Below are 18590 nucleotides of genomic sequence, written 5' to 3'. Positions count from 1 at the left end.
TTATTGATTTGATCTCTGCATACTTAATAATATATTAATTTTATAAAATTTTCGTGATTGAATGGGGATTCTCTAATTATTCTATTACATTCCAATTATTTAATTTCAAGAGTTTAAAAGTGTAAATTTTTAATACACAATTGTATAGGCATCCATAAATATTCCATATTATTTTTTTTAATATGTATTTAATTTTTCAATTTTATATGATGAAATAAAAATTTTTATTGTTGTTCTGATTTAATTTTAAAGTATTTTTTATAAAGATTTCATCAGTACATATATTTTTATATTTAGTTTTGGAATTCACGTATAAAAATATTTTTTTAATGTAATATATTATTTTATCTGGTATACTCCTCCTTTCATTTGAATAATTAAATTGAAAGCTAAAGTTGAAAAATTATTAACTTTGCACCGATTGTTTTCAAATACTATAATTTTTTAAGCATCTACATTTTTACTTTTGACTTTTAATTCATTGCAGTATAGTGTAAACTGTGCTCTTTTCGATTTTTATTTATACAGCTGTAGTGATTCTCTCTTTTTTTTTGTTTTTGTTTTTCATAATATCGTGTCTCGTGAATTTTCTAAAGATATTAAAGCATTTTATAGATAAATTAAAAACTGAAATTTATATTATACATTAAAAAAATAATTTCTTTAATAATTGCTATATTATATTTAACATATTTAATTATGAAAAAATTTTAAGCGCATTTTAGAAAATTAAACCTACAATAACTTAATGCCTGAGTAAATTTTTAAATAGTTTTTACATTTACTAGAAAACTTGGTTGGTACATAAAAGTGTTATTTTATAATTTTATCAACACTCAAATTCGAAGTGTATTTGCAATAATTCTAAATGACTAAGAATGACATTTTAAATTAAAGTATAAATAATATATTTTCTTTGCATTATGAAATCTTGTGAAATTAAAATATTTTGTATTTATCGAATTATCCTTATAATATAAAATTAACACACATTTATATTAAATAATAGCTAGAAGACACAGTAGTATAAATAGAAAAAATCTTATATTTGGAATTTTTGTATGTTTAATATGATCGATGACAATTTTCATTTAAATCATAACAATAAAGATTATTTTATCACTGCTTTTTTAATTATAATCATTTTCTTTTGAAGCAAGTAACAGCGTTGAAATAACAGCGCCAATAAATGCGACCTTTCGCTTGACCTCGACGTTGAAGATCCATCTATAATAAATAGTTGAAAGAAATTAATTGAAAATTAGTACATAAAATTCCCTATTAAGTTTTTTAATATTTAATGAATATTATTGAATCTTAATGTATATTACGAACTATTACATTTTTATGCTTATTAACTTTTAAAAAATAGATATTTATATCTTAAAACAATGCAGAATATCTTGCTTACTATCTTTTCATCAGAGAGATGCATCCTTGGCGAATCGGGCATTTCCGAGATTTCTGGTAGTGATCTCACGAATGGCTTAGATCCTCCCTTTTCTAATTCATTGTTCTCAACAGCCTTTTGCAAAGCAACCAATAGCCTATCGAGTAGAAGGGCTGCTCGTTTCGATGTAGTCCTCTGCAATAAAATGAATAAATGAATAAAGTGTCTGAATTAAAAGTTTAGAAAACTTCTTTAAATCAATGTTATCAATATTTAATGCTGTAGATTTTTGCATAATATTTTAATGACTATAGAGCTATATCATAAATTATATGCTATAGTAATGTAATAGTTTTAATTTTTTAATTTAATTCATAAAAGAAAAGGTAAGTTATGCATAAATAATGATGGCTAATTATTATTAGCAAATAATGAAATAAAAATAAAAACTTATAATTACTGATGCAATTGATGTTTAATGCATTCTGTTACGTAATAGCATAGAATTTTTATAAAAGAATTTAAAATATTATTTCTTCTCTAATCATAATGAGAACATATTTTATATATGTATATGTATATATATATATATATATATATATATATATATATAATTATTGTAGAATATTAAGAATTTTAAATAACTATATTTTACCATTATTATGTGTATTAATAGTTTGATTTGCAATATAATATTTGAATTGTCTGGAAAATTATATAAAAAATACTTCAACATTTGTGAATTGTAATATTGATTAATAATGTGAAAAAGCAAATACATTCGTTTTTGTAACTTCGGTTTTCAATTATAATTAAAATTATAAAATCGATAATTATACATTTTAAATTATAAATTATTTGCTATTTTATTCAATGAAAATGATAAGTACTTGAACTAGAGTAATTATATTCAATATTTAATAATTTAATTTAATAAATCGAGAAATTAATAAAATAATTTTTATTATAAATAATTTATATATACATTTAAAAATATTTTTCTTTTTAATTTGTTTTAATTATAATATATCAAATATATTTAATTGATTGACAATATATTATGAATATGCTATGAAATAAATAAACGGATAATAATTACAATGTTATAAGGTTGTTTATTGTTATAAATGTTATAAATATTTTTTAACCTATAATTATATACAATATTATATGATTATTGTTGAATAAAAATTTATTAAATTGAAAAGTCAGAAAAATATTTTGTTTTTGAAAATATTAGAATTATAATAATTTCAAGAATTTATTATAATAATTATAAGAATTTATTATTAATATGAAATAAGATTAATAGAAAATATTTGAAATTTGTTCTTTGTATGTTACACTTTCAGCTACTTTAATATTCATTAATAAAAATCTAAAAATGTTTACATTATATTTAATGAATGACTATCTTATAATTCAATTTTTATTACCTTACTCTAATAATATGTCAGAATTAAAAAATACGCAAAATATAATAATTTTTAACAAAATGAAATGAATAGAATAAAAAATTTAATAAGTTCAGGTAAATCATAAATATTGATATAATTTTTTATCTTATAAATTGTATCTAATAATAATTCTTAATTTTATAATATTTTGAATGAATTTAAGTTTACAAATCAGAAGAATTAAATAATTAGATAAATTTCTATATGCAATGATCGATAGTATATTATTATTATTATTATTATTATACGCAATAAAACTACTAAGATAGAATTTATGATTTATGATTATTACTTATTTTACCCAATGTGCACTAATTGTCAATATCTGTAATAAAAATGTCGTTAATATTTGTAAATTGTTAGCTTATTATTCATGATAATATAAAGGTGAGAAAATATTTTAATTTTTATATCCAAACGAATATCTTATAAAATATCTTGGTAATCAATATTTTAATTTAAATATTTTTATAAATCCGTGTATTATGGCGAGAAAATATCGAAAGTAATATTGACGCTTTAAGTAATTTTATTAAAGTACCTACTATACTATTGCAATGACATCATTAATCTCAGATATTTACAGAAATACGGAAAATTTGTTGCGATTGAATTGTTTCTTCGTTATTCAACTAATTTCCCAATGGAAAGCAACCTAGAATTCTATATAATATTTGTACTCTGTTCTGTTTAGTTTCTAGATCGTTGGATGTTAATAAAAATGTAAATTGATGAATTCAGTGAATTGCCATATATTATTTAACTTCATTGATCTCATTTTTAATATTTTAGTTTTCAACAATTGTGACAAATATAATGTAGAGTTATCAAGTATCCATACAAATGTAGTTTATTCATTTTATTGTTCATATTGTAATCATATTGTAATGAATAAATTAATTACCGTGCTAAATTTTTTATATATTTATTTTGAAGTTATTCACTGTTTATATTAATATGAATAAGATTTCAACTTATTAAATTCTTCTTAGTTCATATTAATAATGTGAAAAATTTGTATTAATTGAATATTAACTGTCAAAGTATTTTACATATCTATATAATAAATTAAGTTTTAAAATTACTTTTTTTTCTAATAAAAAGAAGGAAATGAATAAAGCGAATTTAAATACAAAATCAAAATTTATCTAAAATATATAATTTTTAATATAATTTGATAGTCAATAATGTTTCAAACAGGCATTAGTTTTCCATTTTAAGAAAAGATTTTAATTAAATATTAAATTAATACCTATTATTTTATTTATGGCTAAGTAACTACATTTAAAACCTATTTTTAAAAGATATTTCTGTTCTTTTTTTTTTTAATATTTTGAATAAACAAATGCAAAATTTATTTGAATTTCATGTTGATCTATTTTACCATTTTTAATTAAAAAAATAATTATGTTTTTAAATTGAATTTTTACATTGTTATAGTGTCTTTTATCTTAATACATAGTAAACAGTATTTGTTATTACACAGTAACAATATAAATTAATAAATATTATAAATAAATAAATAAAAAATAATTATATTCACCACTTTTGAATAGATTGTTTTTCTATAATTCTATCATGTTTTATTTAATGGTACAATGATATTTACAGGTACAATAAAACATATTACTACAAATTGATATATTAATTTTGCTTATTAATTAATAATATGTATTCGAAAAAGTAAACTATATGGCGTATGTTAAAATTTAATTAAAAAAAAAAAGTTCAAAATTATTGAAAAATAATTCTTTTATCAATAGAAATTTTATACATTTCATATTCTGCAAAAGCTTATATCACAATGCCTTAAAGTAATTTATAAATTGTAAAATTTCTTAATAATAAAAGTTAGTAATTCCAATTTAGAAATTCATATTTACATTGTCGAATATTGTCATTATTTAATAACATTTTCTAAATTAATTATCTTAATGTTTTATTTAGAAGTATAATGTAGCTTATTTACTCTATTTTTCTCTTTCTTCGAAGAAATGTTTATATGAGCAAAAATTGTTTGCTATCATTTTACAATAATATATTAATAATAATTTATACATTCAATGTTTTTATTTATTCGTTATATTAGTGACGCATATTAATAATGTTTGCTTTATGGTTATCTTATCATTTATACCTATAAAATTACATAACTACTATATAAATATTTATAATTTAGAAATAGTTAAATTTTTATTACATATTTGTCTATATAGCTATATTCGTGTAAATTAAATGAACGTTTTGTAATCATGAATTTTTACGAATGACTTATTAGCTGCCTTATTTATTGGAACTTTTAACACTTAGAGAGATTATATTGACATGTATAAATTGTAATAAACAGAGCAAATTCAATATTTAATATTTTTCGTCAATATGCATTTTCTTTTCACTTAAGCAAATTCATTTGTTTGGGGCTTTTCATTTTCTCCCTATGTAATACTAATTTTATTGATTGAATAAGGAAAGAATATACAAAAGTCAAATTGATACGAGCTTATTAAAATCGATCCCCTTGTTCTTTGGAGCCTATCTTATTTGTCGGTCATTCTCCATTAAGAAACAGAAGTTGATCTGCTCTCTTTTACGTCTGATAAATAATGATAAAATATAAATATTTGTCTATGACTGTGGAACTTATTTTCAATGTATTGGCTGTCATGCATATTGTTTACTTATGTCATTTTCTAATAACGGATTTTTATTCATCTTTATTTATATTACTAAACTTATAAATACGTTGAATTTTATCTATATAACTTTTTTACAATTTATTGTAAAGTACTTGAGCTATATTTCACTTCCACTTCCTCATATTTCTTTAGATTTTATTTTGGAATATCAATATAATATCTGTATTTGTCGATACCACTGGCTGTGGGATAGAAAAATGTATAAGTAGATTCAATACGAGGAATTCTATCCGGAAAACTCATTTCAGAAGTATCCGGTCTATTGATTTGTTTGACTCAGTATTAATGTCAGATTGCATAAGCTTACGCACGGAAATCACGTCATCTTATATCGTTTACAAATTATTTTCATCGTTAATTATCATTTAATTGATTACATGTACATCAGCATTGCATTGATATATTCATAAAACCTATCAATCATTCACAGCCATTTCAATCGTAAGAGTAACAATGTTATTTCAATTCTTCCACGTGTTAATTATAAGGTTTATAATTGTCAGAAAATTATTTTAATATTTTAGACTTATTGAAAGAATATTTGAATAAATAACAAGTGTGATAAGAACAAGATATTTTTTCTTCATCAATGTGTTCGATTAAAAAAAAAACAATTTGTATGCATTAGAATGACTAAAAAGAAGATGTAATTACGTTCAGCAATAAGTGAGTTTGTTCCACACTATTATAGAGTGATATTTACGGCTTATTGAAGTCTCAAAATCTTGAAACTTTTAGATAATTATCAATCAGACAATGATGTTTAATAAATAAATTATAGAAATTGATTATAAATTGGGGGGGGGGAGGGAGAGAGAGAGAGAGATATTCGAACGCATTATTTAGCCCTAACGCATGCGTCGAATGATCGAAGAGTATGGTTGCATTAATCGATGTGCATTGGTAACAAGTCATGAGACAAAAACGTAACGAACAGATATATCGATATTATATTGAGTAGACAGTCGCAGGACGCTTAGCTCCTGATGCTTTATATGACCGTGCAATTCTCGCATATGCAAAACTGATATAAAGCAGGTTTATATATATGTAAATTTCATTTTATGTCTGTTTTTATGCGGTTGCTAAAGATAGGCGAGAAATATATCGTGATCCATTGTTGAGTTTTGATCAAATTATACATTTTTAGTTAAAGGTTGAAAAGCACTTTTTCATTTTTTTGAGATATAAAATTCATTCGAATGTTCTACAATGAGCTATAATGAGCATTATGTTTGTCATTTAATGAAACAAAAATAAATCTTTATATAATATAATGATAAATATAATAAATAATCTAAATCAGTTGTAAATTTGATAAAAAATATTACACATTTGGTTAAAATTTTTCCATTTTTGTTTTCAATCAAAATAAACATATATGGATATATTTTTTTTCATAAACTTACATAAGGTTGTGTGACATCAACAACTGCGCACACATGTGCCAATATAAGGACAATATTTAAAAAATTTTTGTATCATATACTTTCACATAAAATATTCTATTTTATTGGTTACTTATGAAATTGAGTAACAAATAAATCAATATTGTAAATGTATGTTAGATAAGAGATTTTCGCGTTTTTCTTATTCTCATCTTCCAGTTAATGTGCCTTATAGAAAGTTGACTTTAAACAAATTAAAGTAATGTTAAAACTCAGTATAACTTTTTAAAATAATATATCCATTCGCTAAATGCAAGCATAAATTTTTCATAAAATCACAATCAGGCAAATATTAAAATAAACAGTTTTTAAATATCTAGTTTTTACAATTAAAAAGCAAGTAAAAAAATTCTTATTCGCTGTTATTTTTTTGTTATAGTATGTAGTAAAAATTAATGTTTTAATTTATTAATTATACGTAAAGGTCCAACAAATATTTGATTGTTAATTTCATTCTTATTTCTTATATAGATTATCAAAGATCAGACCTTATTCAATTATTTATTTTTATTCTTATTGTTTATTTATTTATTGTCTATTTTGAAGTTATCTTATTAATTTTTGGTAGAATGAAACATTTTTTTTTTTAATTATAAATCTGTCATTTTTCAATAATTTATAAACCTGATACGCCTTTTTCGATGTTATTGTAGATTTCTGTTTCATACTTTACATATTTATAAATAAATAATTGTAATATTTATATATGTTTGGTAATTCATTGTTACCAAATTAATTTTATTTACTTTGTTAAATATTGTTCATTAATTTTATTAATTTAAATAAATTGATATAAAAAAAGGAAATTTCATAATATTTGTATAAGCTAAATTACATCACAACAAACTAAATAATACTTGAAGCACTAAACAAAAATTTAAATGGTTTTTGTTTTATCGTATAAAAAATTATGCGCATAAGGAATTTTTCTTTTATTACGAAAATATAAAATAAGACTTATGGCATCTGATATTTAGTTACCGCTATGTCTTCTATATTTTAATTTTCTAATTTTAAAAATTGACGCTACTTTCAAAATCAATACCATTACTCTCCACTTTCATGTATTGCATAAATTAAAAATTGTAACTTTTAATATGTATAAATAAAATATTATTACAAAATTCTACATACTCATTTTCAATCTGACGACAAATCAAATGGCATATAAAGTATACTACTTCTGTTTATCTCTAAATAAGTATACAAAATATAAAATCATATTTTGATATAAAATTCTACTTTATAAAAATAATATTTTTAACTATTACATATTTGAGCTAAAAAAAAAATTTGTACTAATATTGTGGTTTTCTATGAAATTAAAAAATGAATGACTCTTTATATCTTTATACCTTTTGTTCTTTTCTTAATTTATGGATAAGATAATTTACAGATATTTTTTAATAATTTATAAATTTATAGATATTTATGTATTACATTCTTATTTAAGCAGTGAAATATCAATCGAGATTTGAAGAGATACAAAATCATTAATACTTTACAAATTTCTAATTTGATAAATCAATATTTTTGAATATTATTAACAAGACAAATAGCTTTTAAATTGTTTTTTTTTCTTCCAGGAATGAATGTACATTTCTATAAGACATATTTATCATTAAATAACCATTACAATGTTATAAACTGATTATTGATGAAATATGTAAAAATTAATTGAAAATAGAGAGCCATATATCAAAATATAATATGTAAAATTGTATTGCCCACCAATGAATTCATTAGTATACAAGTAAGACAGATTAACTATTAAGTACTATCATTAACCATATGATCTTCTATTTTTTTACTTTCTTTAAAGATAATGTGGTGATATTTCTGTAAAACTATTATGTATGTGTTAGTATTGATAAAAAATGATTTTTATAAAAAGGCAAAAGTTATATTTTTTTATCGAGAGTATCTTCTTTACATATCAATATGTGTAAACGTGATTTTGGTTTGAATAGAAAATTGCATTTCCTTTGAAAGCTAGACTATGTAATATAAATATATTAGTTGTATGTTATAGAGAAATTTTATTATAAATTTATAATTATACATTATTTATTATTTCTTTGATAGAACGAGAAGTAAGCAAGAGATATCTTTGTTTGACGATTTTTAAAAATTGAGTTAAAAAAAATTTGGAGAATAAAAAGTATTGCGTAATTTTACATAATTTTACATACTATTTACATATAAATTAATTATATTGGCTTAATATGAAATACAAGGATAAATTATATAATTAATTTTATAATCTGTAATCTATTTATTTGATTTTCAATGCATTGAGTTCAAATTAATTCGAACTGAAATTATTGAAATTACAGATAATTGAAAAATGATAAAATAAACGGACTTTGATAATATTTATTATAAAAATAACGATTCACTAACATGACAAAACTCGCCACTTATTATTATTGATCTATTTTAGAAATTTTAATCTAATTATTCGTATGTGAAAGTGATTTTTTTTAGGTATATGTGAGATTATTAAAGCTATGTCTAATTCAATTTAATTACCACTTTCGGTCGAATTTTGTGAAAATTGAATGAAAAATCGATAATATTTGTTACAATTGAAATGTAATTTATGTTACTTTATTTTCATTTAAGACGAAAGCAATCAATTACAATTTCAGAATATATGCTACATGTAATATTTGTTGCTAATATTCGGAAATTATATGTTATTAATTTGAACTTTGTAAATATAGAAATATGTTAAGTTTATGCTTTATCATTTAATATTAATATATAATAATTTATTTGAATTTATGAAAAAAGAATTTGCCAATGTTTTAGATGCAAAAATATCCCCTTTAAAATGTAAATTACATGTAAAGTAAATCAAAGTATTCTGTTTTGTAAGTTCATAAAAATACATTAAAAAAATTGTAAGCCAAAATTGCATTTAATCTGCGCAGTACCGTAAAAAGATTCAAATGTGTTTATGATTTGTTAGTTTATTTCAATTTTTCCAGTAAAATTTAGAATTTTAGAAAATTATCAAGTTTTTAAATTCCATTTCCTTTTTATAATAAATACAAATTAAACCGTAATATTTATTATTTTTTAAGAATAGGCTTTTTCATCAAAAAAGAAAGTTAATCGAATTATGAAATAAAGCATTATAATTTGAATTATTTACGTAATATGAATTCATTCATAATGTAACTTGAGGTAAATTGACACAAAGAAAAAATTCTCTTAAATATATTATTAAAAATATTTGTTTTATCGATTAACTAATTATAATATTTTTGTATTAATTAGTATTTATATCATTGATAATGAAATAATTTGGTGCTTTCTAAGGAAAAACCAAAAATGGCTTTTATTGAAATATTTATAGTTTTCAATTTCAAAAATATTTCAATAGAAAAATATTATAATAACGTACTTGTAAAAATGTTTATTTATTATATAATTATACTCTAGATAAAAAATATAAAAATATTATTTTAACATTTTATATCATAATAGTTCAACAATAATAGTTCAATGAATATACAGCAATGTTATTCTGTATATTTACAATATTTTTATTTAATTTACGAGGATTATGAGAAACTTTATAAAAATATCACAACATAAGTAACACTTTTATGTAAGTTCTATGTACATGCACATATTATTATATATATATTATATATAATACTTATATATTTATATATATATATATATATATATATATATATATATATATATATATGTATATATATATATAAGTACATAATATATGTACATATTTTTTATATGACATCAATGTTGAGTAATATTTATATGTATTTTTATATTCATATCTATTTTATTTATAAATAGTCTCTATTAAATATAAAAGAAGAATTTGTATTATAAAATTAATATAATAGTAATGACAAAAATAAATCTTTTTTAATACTCGATTTTTTTTTTATATAATTATATAAAAAAAATTATATCATCTGTAAATATTATTATAATGATAAGTTTTCTCTATTAATTATTGTAGTATTACAATATTCCATTTTATTCTAGTTAATTAGATGTCTATACATTAATTATTCAAGACCTTAATTGCTTTATATACATTTATTTAAAGTTTAGATTGAACAGGGAATAGATTTTAATCATATATAATAGTTTAATAAAAGGTATTTTACAAATTTGTAAGAATTAGAAAATTACATATTGTTTGTCAATAGAAGTAATAATGCATTAGAATTTGGTTTGAAAATCTTATGATTAATGTTATATTAATGAAAATATTTTGAAAATATCTACATCTTCTAATATAATAAATACAGATTTAATAAATACAAAATAATGTTAGAAATTTAATATAGAAAAACCGTAGGATTACTTACTTTTCCGTTAGATCTATATTTAAAGTATATTTCATTTCAAGAAGTGTATTAACAGTGAGCAACACCGATTCTAATTAAGATTTCTCAATTATGATATATTATATTCTTCTGTGAAATCTATTTAATGTACTGCTCATTTTGAATTTGCAATTTCTTTAAATAAATAGCGTGAAATTTGTTTTACAATTGTATCGTAGAAGCATACGCTATGTAGTATCGTCGTATGATCAATTACATTAATGACGTATTAAATATATTCCGCACACAACACTTTAATAATAAGCTTATGTTTTGTATAAATAAGAGTATTATTAGATTGAAGTTATAAAGTGATGCTCACAGAGCAAGTTATTCCACGAAGGTCAGTATTACACAGTTCCTTATTCTACATAAAAGCATGACAGCACTATGATCATACAATTAATATATACGTCTGCTGCGTATGTGATAATGTATGATCATATAGGCACATTGTTAGATGAATGTTTAACTGATGAAGCATCACGCCATGCGGTATCAATTTCTAAATGGCAGGTTTTAAAGGATCTAAAGATGCTTAATTTCATTCAATATATTTTCATCGTCGAGCTTAATGAGATGTTTTCAATGTCAGAGAAATGAAATTTACGTAAATTAAATTTTTCGGTTTGTTAATTGTATATAGGTAAAGTTCATGAAGACAAATGTAATAATTACATTGGAAATTGTGTTATTTAAAATATAGAGGGAAATTATTATTACATAAATGTATTACATTTTTGCATTTATTTTTAGATGGAGAAAACATTTGTAGAAAAATTATATTATACTTTAAGTAAGAATAAATTTTTAAATTAAATTATAAATCGATATTTTCTTATTAGCAGGAATATTATTAAAATTCATTTTATTAAATTTATTAAAAACATTTTATTATTATATGTAAAATATTTTACTATTAATATATGCTTTAAAAGTATGTGCATTTAGGTATAAATATTTGGTTATTATTGCAATTAAATCGTTTAAAAAAAATCGGTATAATTCACCAATATTATCGATACGTTATTCTAATAAAATAGAATTTTATTTTTCAAGAATAATCAACGGAAATATAAATAAAATTATCGGTTCACGTTTTATGAAGGTATATTATTATGTTTGTTATTTTTCACTGGTTATTTATCGGTATTTACTATCAAGTCTATGGTAATAATAATATTTTAAATTATTTATATTATATTCAAAATTTAAAAAAAAAATGAAAAGTTATTTAGTGAAGAATTAAAGTAACTTTTAACATATATATTTTTTGATTATGAAGATTAAATATCATAGAGTATATGAAATATTTAGTGTCGCAGGCAAACGAAAATATATTTTATTAGTAATTAATTAAATTTGATATCGCATGTGGATACTTATTTAAGTTTTATTATACAGAAACGATGTCAAAGTGCCATAAAATAATTATATTCTTTGTTGTTAAATAAATATCCAAAAATAAGTTAATATGGCAAATTTATATATAAAATGTCATTGCTCGAATGTTGATTTTATTAGTTATTTTTGATGTAGGGAATAACTATTCGTACTTAAATTTTTTTTTTACATATAATATTATTGCAATTATAAAATTACGTAAAAATACCGTATAGAATTGTACAGATTTTGAAATATCATCAATGTAATATTAATTAAATTGAGATATTGATATTTGATGGTTTATTAAAATTTAAGTTTATCTATTTGGCTACTGTATTCCTTCTACATTAAATCTACATTGAAATGGATCCTTTAATATAAGTTGCATAGTAGAGTGGTAGGGAGATATAATATAGTAAGACATCCAAATTAATACAAAATTTACTAAATAGTCAAAAAATTCTACATGCATGCATACACGTACGCGCTCAGTGTTCATTTAATTTGATATATGAAAAAAGTAGTAATATTATTAGTCATTAATGTTTTATCTAATTATGTAATACACATAGTAAATTAATTACGAGCTCTAAAAATGATTCTAATAAATGAAATATATTTCTTTCCAAATTTTTATTCATTGAGCGTATTTTAAATATTAACTTTTTATACAAGTAAAGAAGTTTATCAATCAGATTAAATTAATAATTTAAATATTGTCCCACACGCTGTAATTGAAAGTATGAAAATAAGGGATTTGAATATCTACTTAATAATCGTAATGAAATATTACATTTATTAACTAAATCTATACAGAATTTCAATTAGTAGGATTCAAATAATGTTGTAGTATTTCATAAAGTTTAATCAAATGTACCTATACACTTTTCAATCTAAATCTTCTATTCTGTTTTCTTTTTATTTATTATAATGCATAATACAACAAGTATAAGAGGTGTACTACCATCACTATTACTTCACGAGATGAAATTAATGCGAATTAGCTGTTTATGTATATGCTAGCAATTTATAAGTGATCTTATGTATTTTCTAGATTTATTTGAAAAGTCTACCGAATGGTTATTTGAACTTTCTTCATACTTATTAGCTTAGTTTACAGTACTTACTTTACCTATAATACCGAGAAAGTAGTATTGTAAATTTCTAACGTTAAAAGTATATAACTTTTATGTACACTATTGATCATTTTTTTCAAGGTATCTTCATTTTTGTAACTTGCGTATTTATTTTTGGTTCTTTATAAGTAGCATATAATTTATTAAATAAATTTAAGCTTTATTCGTGCGATTTACAATAAGTAATAAAAACTATCAATTATTTATGTATGAACCAAAGTATGAACCAGATCAAGGTAATGTTTTGCTTAAATATCCGAATAAATCTATATATTATTTTATTAAAAAATGTATTTTATTCATAACAAGGTCTAAAATTTAAGTTATCCAAATCGAAAAATTGAAATGATACAAATTTTATCCACATTTATAAAAGCTAAGTATTTGCATTATTGGTTCAGAAATACTTGCTATCGTACAAATGATCACACAACTAAATATATATATATATATATGTAAATTTTAGTAATTATTTAATTTGACCATTGAATAAATTAATATTACTTGGAATATTATAAAATAAAGGTACGGTAAATTTAGCATAAATTAATTTTAATAATTGTAATTTAAATAGATAACAAATATAATCTAATTTCCAGTATGCAATCATAAACAAAGTAACATAAGATATAATAAATAAAACAAAATATATTCTTGAATTTGCATATGTGCATATGTGTGTGTGTGTGTGTGTGTGCGCGCGCGCGCGCACGTATGTGTATATCTGTGCCATTTTTAAAGATATGTATAATGATATTTGAAAATAAATTTTATTTCATGTCAATACTACAACAATTATTAATATATTAATTAAATTAATCTTTTCTATGTATGTCCATAAAATAATTATAAAAACTAGTCGATACTTAATTAATGTGCTTTATAAAGTTATAAAATTAAAAATGTTCGAAATACTGAAAATGAAAAATAATCACAGAAAGGACAGTTTTTATAAAAATTTAAAAATATTGAATTTTAGTATTCTAAACTATTTGTGATTTAATTTTAAATATATAGTCATTAGGAAATTAATTTTATTTTATATTACGATGTTAATTATCTTTTAATAAATTTTGTGAAGTATAATCATCATGAAATATCAAATGTCTTAACCCTATCGTGGAAATAAAAATTCTCGCATTTTTCTTATTAGAAGTTATGACTTTTCAGAATTGTATAGGAGATAAAGAAAGTGTATATTACAGCACTGCAGTTTTGAATTGAAGTCTGACCATTTACAATATTGTCGTAACACTACTAGAGCTTTTAGTATGTTGAAAGCGAGATAGAGTATATTTGCTTTTACTGTTTTATCTTGATTGATGCGCGAGCGATGATAAATTTAAAAAATAGTAATATCTCGTAATGAAAAACTTCTAAGTTTTATTATCAATGTTTCTGAAATAATTAATAGTTTAAGATTTAGAATACATTAAATGAAATTATCGTTCAATTTCAACTTAAAACTGACGATTATAATATTGTATATGAATATTTTTTATTGAATAAATTTTGCTTCTTACTTAATTAAATTATAGTATTATTTCAAGGATATGCAATTAATGCTAATAATTTTTTACATATTTATATAAAGATAAAAAGGAATTATTGCAGGTATGCATATATAAAAATGCACGCATAAACACAAAGTAGCGATAAACATAATCATTTAAAAAAAAAATACTTTTTAATTAAAACAAAAAACAAAAAAAAAACAAACAACAACAAACAACAACAAACAACAACAAAAAAAATTAATTAACACTTATAAAAAAATCTGGTTTCATTGAGCTGGAAATAACCGCTCAGGATGAAAAAAAACCTTCTAGACCATACGATATAAAGTATCGTAATAATTGCATTAAAAGTATCACTTTTGTTATGCTAAATGCAATTATTGAAATTTCATTTGTATTATATTAGTCGTAATATTTCGTAGATCAGAATTGGAAAAAAATGTATATTATGGTTATATATAACTCAGCAAATTCTGGAAACGTATCGTTGAATTTCAATATTATTCAAGCTCAGTTGACAAATATAATTTATAAAGTAATATTCCTTCTCATCTCCTTCCTCTTACGTATTACCGAATAAGATTATTGATAATAAATTATATGATTTGCGTAATTGCGAAATTTTTGCTTAGAAAAATTCAGCTTTATAAGTTTAGAACACTAAATCAAGTATAAAAGAGCAAAAGGAATATTAGCGATTAAACGGATGGGCCTTCGACGAGTGCTCCCGATCACTTGGGTCTTCTCGCCTGTCACATCCCGTACAAATTCAAAGGGGCCAGGCTCCACTCGTTGCTCCGATCAGCGGATCAGTGAAAAACCAAGTTCCCGACGCGGGCCCTCTCACCTGATACTCGTAGTCCGGATACTCGTCAAGGGCCTCCTCGATGGCGCGCGCCCCCGTCCCGGCGGGTACCCCGAGGACCGTCAGCGCGACGAGGAGGGCGAGGATCGGCCCCGCGGCCCTCATCCCGTGGCCTCCCGGGTGGCTGGAGCGTCAAGGGCCCGTGGATGCGCTGCGCTCGCTGCAACCTCGTCTCATCGGTCGAGCCTCGCGTATGCCTACGGGAGCAGCGCGTCCACCCTCGCACGGCCAGTCGGGCAGTGCAATGTGTCGGGGCCGCTTGCCGCCCGTGCCTATATACATGCCCATGTACGCGATGGTGGGAGGGCGACACGCAAGCGCGCCGAAACCTCGGGGCTGTTTACCTTCGCGTCGTTTAACGATCGTCTGCGTCCAGCGGCTCCCGATCGCCCGTTCCCCGGGCCGCCTCTTGAAAGCGATACCCACTGCCGCGCTGGTCCCGATCGCAGGCTGCAACCTTCGTCAGGGCTGCGCGATTCGGATATACGCGTGCGTGCGCGTCTCCCCGCATCTCTCTCTCTCTCTCTCTCTCTCTCTCTCTCTCTCTCTCTCTCTCTCTCTCTCGAGTGGAGGACACACGTGACCATCGTGCTTTAGGCCTTGCCGAGAGTCCGTTCGGCTCGAGGAAGTTCGATTTTCTACATGTTCTCTTGGGCACGATTGTTATTAAACTAATGGCAAGTTACCGTGGCGTCATTACAGCCTTTTCTCAGTTAAATAACAGTCATGTGAATATTGCGCTGTAAGAAGCTACAATTTAGCAATTTAAAGGCCCCGCACGAGTAGCTTATGCCGCGTACTTTTAACACACAATAAAACGCTCGACAAAGGCTATTATTAAATAATATATCAGTTATGCGAATGAAAAAAAAAATATATATATATATATGTATATATACACATATGTTTAAAATGCTCGTATGCTCAATATTGTTTATCAGTGAATACTTTATAATAATAGATGTAATCAAGATTTGAGGTTCAAGAGTTTGCGTCATTAACTCTTCTGGCTTCTTATAAAATTTATTGATTTTTATTACACGTTTGTATATTGCCGAGATAGAATACTTATCGTTTATCTAAATTATGTTAAGAAATGGAAGGATTCCCTTTAAGCTCTTGCCAAATTATAAAATTAAACTGATTAACGCTATCAATGAAGAAGAGAATGAAAACGTTTCATCCGACTTTATCAATGAACCACCGTGTCTGTCTACTTTGTTACTTGAGTCGCAATACATGTAAGCTTTATCATAAATTCATATGAGCCTTCGCCTCCAGTATCAACATCATATACTTGAAATATGGTATTACAAAACTTGTAAAGGTAACATTTTTAATCGGATGAGCATTATTAAATTTATTACTTATTTTTGAAAAATTAATTCCTTTTCAAATTTATTTTTATTATAATTAATGACTTTAACACCATGCAATATTGATATTAATATTTCATAAATATTAAATTGCAATTCACTAATAAACCAACTAACAAACCTGTCCTATCGAATTAAAAAACAAAAAGAAAATGAAAAACGAAAAAAAAAAAAAAAAATAAAAAAAAAAAAAAAATAAATAAATAAACAAAAGAAAAAGTAGAAGATGTAACATTAAACAGAATCGATGTATCCTTAATAAAACATAGGGATTCCCTACTAAATGATGTGCACATGACCCTACGCATTGCTTCGGTTTTATGGAGTTTCATAATATCGATACATCTAGTAGACAATATTTTTTAATTACTTCCTTCATTACAAAAGTTTTATTTATAAACAGAGTTATTAATAATTTAGCCTCGTATTCGCATTATTACTATACGTTTATCTTAATAATTTAATAATTAACGTCTCTTGCATTTTATATATTCATATGCATGCATATTACTTATTCTCATTCTATTGTTTAATCGACAAAGCATTGTGCGTTTCTTCATTGCGTTAATAGTCACAATACTTTTATGAAATATACCGATGCTTCTTCAGCATATTTCTTACAGATTAGTTTCTATTATTAAGCTTATTCATTGAATTCATTGAATCGACTTATATGAATTGCATGAAAATATTTTCTCTCTTTTTATTATTTGTAAGATTTAATATTTTTGTCCTCAGATCTTCAAAGCACTAATTTAACATTGATTATCCAGCGTAAAATAAATTTTAACATTTAACTTTTATTTTACATTTGTTTTATAATAAATTTATTGCTTAATTATCAAGAGGATTGAGTTTTTAATAGAGTAGTTTATTAAAGATCGTAAATGATTTAATTGAAAGCTTAAGTAATATATTATTTTCTTTCATCAAAGGAAAATAG

At 23.5% G+C, this 18590-nt stretch overlaps 1 protein-coding gene across 1 annotated transcript; it reads right to left on the bottom strand.

Moving 5' to 3' along the window:
• Positions 1–1027: 1027 nt before the first annotated feature.
• Positions 1028–16376, bottom strand: LOC105364591 (uncharacterized). The gene is made up of 3 exons (XM_011502570.1): positions 16254–16376; positions 1412–1585; positions 1028–1227 (listed from the first exon to the last, which is right to left on the bottom strand). Exons 1-3 carry the CDS (start codon positions 16374–16376, stop codon positions 1141–1143), a joined length of 384 nt encoding a protein of 127 aa, XP_011500872.1. The 3' UTR covers positions 1028–1140.
• Between the last annotated feature and the right edge of the window lie 2214 nt (positions 16377–18590).

This window comes from Ceratosolen solmsi, unplaced genomic scaffold, assembly GCF_000503995.2.
Source record: "Ceratosolen solmsi marchali unplaced genomic scaffold, CerSol_1.0 scaffold39, whole genome shotgun sequence".
Taxonomy (NCBI): Eukaryota; Metazoa; Arthropoda; class Insecta; order Hymenoptera; family Agaonidae; genus Ceratosolen; species Ceratosolen solmsi.
Note: the sequence above shows the minus strand (reverse complement) of the source record. Positions and strands in the feature narration are given on the sequence as shown.